At 37.2% G+C, this 7,642-nt stretch overlaps 1 protein-coding gene across 1 annotated transcript; it reads left to right on the forward strand.

The window, feature by feature from the left end:
* Window positions 1–5,823: 5,823 nt before the first annotated feature.
* LOC133110621 (forkhead box protein L2-like) lies at window positions 5,824–7,399 on the forward strand. The gene has a single exon (XM_061220855.1). It carries the CDS (start codon window positions 5,879–5,881, stop codon window positions 6,740–6,742), a length of 864 nt encoding a protein of 287 aa, XP_061076839.1. The 5' UTR covers window positions 5,824–5,878; the 3' UTR covers window positions 6,743–7,399.
* Window positions 7,400–7,642: the final 243 nt, after the last annotated feature.

Consider the following 7,642-nt stretch of genomic DNA (forward strand, 5'->3'; position numbering starts at 1 on the left):
TTTTGTAGCTGAGATGAATCGGTGTATGATTTTATGTGTCAGTATATTGTAAAATTCATGCAAAATGACCCATGTAAGCATTTTGCCTAGTCCAGACATGTACACCTCCTTGTCCAAATTGCAAGAATGCATTTCAGTTCTTTCTCTGGCGACCCTGACACAGGTTTTGCCTGTTTTTTTTGTTGTTGCAGGTCTTGTGGGTGCATTTCTGTGGCTGGGCCTCTTGTGTGTCAGCCTCACTGCCAATCTGGTTTTCACCTCCTTCATGTGCAGTTGGAGGTGAGCCAATAAGGGAAGCTGAGGGATGAAATGAGGGGCAGAATTGTCCCATGAGCCTCCACTGATGTGCAAAATCAAGGGAGAACTATTTATTTGTTCATGAAAACTAAATATCTGTGTGCACTAGACTGATGTGTACTGGCATTGATGTAATTAATTAAGGTTCTGAAATATTAATGCTGTAATTTCTCAAATAATATTCTATAATATAATATTATAATATATTATATTCTATAATATAATATTTCTATTCTACACATGCATGCATAAAATGTACATTTATGATCTAAGCACTTCACAGATTGTGTAATATTTTGAAACATATACAAACCTGGCAATTCTATCTTTATATATCTTTTTATAGGCCAACACACTCACAGCAAAAACTGTAATAGGGCTTTGGTTGATTTGTAATTACTCCATGTGTGCATTGCAGACTCTTCTGTATATGAGTTGTATATGAATGGCATATGTTTTCAAAGGGCAGAAATAAGTAAAGAAAATCCAATAAGCATTTTACTTCCCCAAAATGTTTTCAGTGTAACCATACATGTTCCTTAAAAGATATAAAATTAAATATTTATATTTTTAGTCTGAAATGTATTCCCCTTCAGAAAATAATTCCACAAATAATGTCATGGTGTGCCTTTCACAAGATGACCCAACTTTTTATGATCTTCAAATACAACTTCCTTCTGGGAAATGTAAACAATTAGATTTTTTTTTTTTAACTACTCATCATTTTGGTTATACTAGCAGTCTTTTTTTGTAAAAAATTGTTTTTTCTTCCGATGCCAAACTTCAATCAAATATGTTGCTTGAAAATATTGAGGTTGAAAAGGTTGAAAATCGTTAGATAGGAATTTTGTCTGAATGTATCAGAGCTTCCAAATGTAAATGGATTAAATGTTTCAGAGAGACTTGCTCACACTATGTAATCAGAGGGTGTTTATCTTCTCCTGCCCTTGATATTGTCATGTGTCATTGAATGACAATATTGCATTTCACTAAATGACATTGGTAGTATTAAAAATAATTTCTACATATTATTTCTTAACCATACTGTAGTTTTTTATGAAATTCAACAACTAAGTATTTAAACTGCATTACAATTCTGTACCTTAAAACATGCAAATATCAATAAGTTACCATACAATCTACCTATAAAATCAGGAAATGCAGAATTCACCTGAAATAGAACTGTTACATTTTTCTTTTATTAAGTTCTTGCTTATTTCTCCATTGGTGATAGGTCATTCAGGAACTGTTGAGCAATGTCATATTAACTAAGAACGCTTGAACACAAAATAAAATCTGAATGATGGTGTTCATATATATAGTGGTTTATTGCTTATTGTTTTCTATGGCATATTCACATAATTCCAAATATGAGTTTTCTCACCTCATCCACTTCTGTCTTCTAATGCCTTTATGGGAAAGGCTTTGCAATTGTACAGCAGAATCAATTCCATACAACAGCTGAGACTTGAGATGCAAGAATATATTTATTATGGTTTACCTCCACTGTCAGTTATTCTCAGTATTAACTGGAGATCCTTCATTCACTCTGACCGCATTATGAGCTGTTTAGAGTGTGCTGTAATATGAACTTCAACGTTTTATTGGGAAGACAAATCAAAACAAGCCAAATCTTGAAATGGCTGTTACGCTCCATTAAACAAAGGAGCTCCACACAGTTCATAAAAGGTTACATGTGAACACAGAAGTACCTTATCTCTCCTCAGTCCATAGTGTGCAGTGTTACTTGACATGATGGAATTTATTAATCATAGTAATTATATCTACACGCACTAAGCACTTTTATTAGGTAGATCAGCTTTTTAATGCAAATAAAATATTGAATCAGCCAATCATGTGGCAGCAACTGAATGCATACAAGCATGCAAACATAGAGGTTCAGATGTTTTTCAGACCGGTGAATGGTGAAGAAATGGGATCTAAGTGACTTGGAATGATCGTTGAATGATTGTTGGTGCCAGTCAGAGTGGTTTGAGTGTCTTAGAAACTGCTGATCTCCTGGGATTTTCATGCACAACAGTCTCTAGAGTTTGCAGAGAATGGTGTGAAAAACAAAAAACATCCAGTGAGCAGCAGTTCTGCAGGCAAAAATGAGAGAGGTTAGAGGAGAATGGCCAGACTTGGTGACAAGCTGACAGGAAGGTGACAGGTATGCAAATAACTACACATCACAACAGTGGTATGCAGAAGACAAATAAGTAAAAAATAATAATTAAAAAAAAAACCTAATAAACCTTTATCAAACCCAAGGTCACTTTGCATAGAATATATTGTGGGTAAAAATATATTTTACCACAGAATTTAGGGTGAGAAGCAAGTAGATAACCTTTATGTTTTTGTCATTCAGGTAACATGAATTGTCTCATGTCATCTCTTCCGTGATGCCTGGAGATTTTCTTTTCAAAAGGAGAAATGAACTTGGCATGAAGTAAGTGACAAGTGACGTCCTGTCACAAAGGTATTTCACCAAGATTGCATCACTCTTAGGTTTTTCTTTTTTTATTCTATTGAATTACATTGCAAATAAAAACAAAACAAGCCCTAAAAAGAGATTTTGATAACTAAAACCAAATACATTAGCCTTCCTGACAATTTGAGATAGTCTCTTAAAATGTGAACTTTAGATATTTTAATTGATCATGCAAACAACTTTTGTGAAAAGGCCTTTAAATTATATATGCAAAAGTATAAATTCACTGATTCAAAAGCTGCTTTTGCTCTCACAACTGTGTTCACATGGTTCCAAAATACAGAAATATTTTCCTGCCAACTGAAACCCGCTCTCCCTTTCCTTATTGTTTTGTTTTATACATACATGGGAATAAATAATTTCCTGCAAATCAGTTTTGGTAAGTGAAATTCCAAAGTAATATTTCCATGTTATTGTCTTCAGAGAGAATGATACTGATTTGTGATACTAACATTAGCTGTGGATAGGAGACAGATAGAATCAAATGTAACAGCTCTGTAATTTAACTTCTGAAAATCTGTGTTGGATTTCAAGTTTGAATGAGTTTGCTTCATATAAACTGTACCACAATTAATATAAATATTGTGCAACTGTAATAAAAATTAGAACACATATGCTACCAGTTTCAGGTGGAATTTCAGCACAATGTGAAACTTAATACTATCTTGATCATTGAAAACATATTTAAATATGAATTTTATTCATGTATTTATTTGTCACACAGAATAAATTATTTTCTTTTATTTATTTATTTTGTTCATGTCCTTGTAAAATTGCTTTTTGGAACCTGTAACTTTTCTTACTAGATTGCTTTACTATCTTTTGCTATACCTTTGTTTTAGTATGCCACTTTTCTAAGCACTTTTGTAATCTAGAGAATCATACATATATCCTGACTGTAAGTAATTGGGGTTAATATTTGTGTGGGGGAAATTACAATAAATATTCTGAATAGAAAATAAAATTTAATTCAGCAGCCAAAGGAAGTCCGCAGGAAGGAGTGGTGCTGGCGCACTGAATTCGTTATTTGCAGGGTCTGCTCGGTTCCCTATCACTTGTTCGAGGGAGACAGTCTGTCTGCTGAGGCCAGGTTATGATTATCTCAGGTCTTCCACAGCCAGGGTTTGCATGCCTCACGGTATGTGGGTGGAGATCCCAAAGCTGCCAGTTTAGCATTTATCCCCCCTCAATCTTAACGTAGAGTGAATTCCCCTTGTAGACAGGAAGAACACGATTGCGCAGCAGTACTGTAACATTACAAAATGACCACAATAAGCACCTGATTGAGAGACTCAACCCGAACCACCAATTCATTTCAGCTGGTTATTGCTCCACTGTTGAGAGTGGATATGTGGTTTGTTTTGCCGACTGTATTATGGGCCAGTCAGAGGTATATGTAATAGTTTCCTCATCTAGATTTGTGAATAGATATATGTAAATCCTGCTAGGGGCTATATAAATGTTCTGCTTACTTAAATCAACAGATCGATTCGTTTAAAAAATGCCGTAATCAACTTGGCGGCATGATCTTCTAATAAAAGTCGAATTTAAGGGCATTACCAAGAAGGCTCATTTAGGTCTTGCCGAATGAGACGCTGGCTCATTGACCCTAATTGCCGTTTGTGGTCGGGGGTAAACATAATTCAGTTTAGCTCCTTCTGTCTAAAGTATAATGACACATGGGGATACATTTAGAGATAACTGTGCCCAATATTAGAACAAACCAACAACAGTCAACAAATGATAAACTACAAGTTTGTGATAGTGCCTAAAGCGCAATTTTGATACATTTTGTGATTCTGTAACCTTGTGTGTGCGTGCGTGCGTGCCTGCGTGCGTGAGTGATTTCTCTTGAATGGTGATACATGATTACTGACTGGGAATTTCCTCGTTGCGAAATCAGCAGGTTAGTACTTGCCATGTATAGTGGCTTTATGGATTACGTTCTTGGTCAGATGTAAAAGTACTACATACAGGTTTTCACAATTCAAACAAATGGCATATGCCAAAGTAAATGATTCTGTGATTCTGCGCATAAAATGCGCGCTTCAGCGACATGACATAAATCACATAACTGCTTTTAATGCATTGCTCAATAGTATTAACATTCGTTACAACAAAAAAAAATTCTGTTTTGCAAGTAAAAACAGACGCTTCTCCCTTGCGTGCCTGCAGTAGTCTTTTCCATAAAAAAAACGTTTACTGATTATTGATATTTTATTGCAGGTAAATGCTATATTTACGCATTTACAAAATGTGCATGTAATATTAACATATGTCATAATAATGGCACTACTACGACTATAAAATAATAATAATAACAATAATAGCCTAATAATAATACTAATAATAATGACTATGATGATATTAATCATTATATATTTTTGTTGGGGCTTTTTTTATTGAATGCACCTTTGAATGTAGGTCGAACGTATGGCATATGGCATCAGTTATAGTGTCTGTGGTTTGCGTTCTTAAGGAAAATATAATTTTCTCCAATCATATGAATTAATGCATTTGATTACGGGGTTCCCAATCTCTAGGAGACCGATTCAATGTATTATATTAGTTTTCTGTGACCCAACCGTCAAATCAACCGTGTGTATTGCAACCCACTGTCTGGGAATCGCTGAAGAGTCCGGTAAAACATGATACACACCAGTAATGTAAATAGGCTACGACTGCCGATATAGAGGTCACTGAGGTACGAGCACGTACCCAGGTTCAAAGTCAAATATTCACTTCGAAAAGAAGACGTTTACATTCCGTTGTGCAATTATTTCCATGATACAGCGTAATTTGTTTATTGTACATTGCAACGGGAGCACAAGCAATGGGCAGTGCCTTGTCATAACATATGAATGACCGTCGCGTGAACCTAAACAAACATTAAAGCGTCTTTTGACCAGAAGGATGTCGAAAGTTGAATGAAACACGTTTTCACCTACTCCGAGGATTTTCTGTGGGAGGGGTTTACCCACTCCAATGTAACCACCGGGACGTTGTTTGATATGCCATTCCATGCAAGTGTCTCTTACAAAATAAGCCGTCCTGCTGGCTTGCTGCCTTCACTGCTGTTTGAGAAGAAAGATGGACAGGTTTCAGGACAGTGAGGACTGCTGTGGCCAGCAGAATCCAGACTGCACTGAGGGCACCCAGGATTTGGACTCCATCAGTAGTCCGGGCTCAGGCGATGGCATAGGGCAGAAGGGGGAGGAACTGCCCGCTTCTCAAAAGCCCCCCTATTCATACGTTGCCCTTATCGCAATGGCTATCAAGGAGAGCCAGGAGAAGAGGCTGACACTCAGTGGGATTTATCAGTTCATCATCACCAAGTTCCCCTATTACGAGAAAAATAAAAAGGGGTGGCAAAACAGTATCCGGCACAACTTGAGTCTGAACGAATGCTTCGTTAAGGTACCCAGGGAAGGTGGTGGGGAGAGGAAAGGAAATTTTTGGTGTTTGGATCCTGCTTTTGATGATATGTTCGATAAAGGGAATTACAGACGCCGGAGACGAGTTAAGAGGCTGTACAAATCTCCGTCTGTTCCGTTCTTGCCGGGGAAGCCGTATCTCAACTACCCCGATGGCTACTACTTGCACCAGAATCCTAAGTACTTGCAGACGCCCTTCGTCGGCAGCTCATGGTCTCTTCCCCAGGCCACTCCCTTGGGCCAATCCACATCTGTGAACTACCAGCACTTACAGTCCGCCAGCGGAGACACCAGTCCGGCGTCCTCAGATGGGTTTGCCAATTCTTCAGTGAACTGTTACCACAGCCATCTACACTCGTCATACGGTTCTTACTACCGGCACCCGAATGTCCTCGTGTCTCACAACAGTAGCCCGTACACAGGCATCAACCAGTCAATCAGTCCAGGCGCAGGGTCCGCTGGTACCTATCACCAAGTATCGTGTGCGTGGCAGCCAGACATGTCGATAATGCATTACTAGTTGGACTTGAATTTTTGAGTTATTTTGTGGTGAATATGCACTCGGTTCTATGTGTATTTTGTGTTAACTGTTCTTTTGCGTTCATGTCATAACTGGCTTTCACAGAGCAGAGGAGGAACTGCCTTGCACAAATTGCGATGAAGTTTAACATTGCATTCACTAGTTTACATTAGTTTTCTCCGGAACTTGATTCGCATTAAGGACCGACTTCTATTGTTCAGCAAATAGTTTCTCAATTGGCTGCGACATGCATTTAATTACTTTAAAATGTGTTTAAAATGTTATTGTGATTCGTAGCTAAATCTGTTTTACAGAACGCCATACAACGTTGTTGCATCGTTTCCCGTCGATTTCGAACTTTATTTTATTTATTTGACTTCAGTGTAACGGCTACATGGTTTGTTTTATTAATTGTAGCAGACAGTCAAATAGTCGTAAAGTTGGCAATTGTGTCGAGTTTTCTTTTTTAGAACCAAAAGGTCTAAAGATTTCTTATATTTTTAATAAAATAAAATAAAATCAAGGTTTATGCGCTACTGAGGTCTGCGAATCTTACCGCGTGGTAGCCTGTCTTGTGAGATTGAGATTGCAACGGTGACAGTTTTCTTTGTTTGTACAGGTTTAGTTGTCTTGGCATTTGTAGGCGATTATAATTGAATACTGTACCATTTTCTGGAACAAAACGTTTGTTTTAAATACATTTAAAATGTTTACAGGGTTCCATTTATACCATCGGCTATTTGTAATAAAATATGTGCAAACATATTTTAACGGATTACTGTTTTTATTTAGAACTGTTGGTTTATATGGTTTCTTGACTCATTTAAACTGTGCCTGTGTTATTGTTATTGTGAGTGTCAATGCTCACCAGTTTTAGCGGCGCTTGTGAGTTTCGGTTCT

This window comes from Conger conger, chromosome 14 (genome assembly GCF_963514075.1).
Source record: "Conger conger chromosome 14, fConCon1.1, whole genome shotgun sequence".
NCBI classification, from domain to species: domain Eukaryota; kingdom Metazoa; phylum Chordata; class Actinopteri; order Anguilliformes; family Congridae; genus Conger; species Conger conger.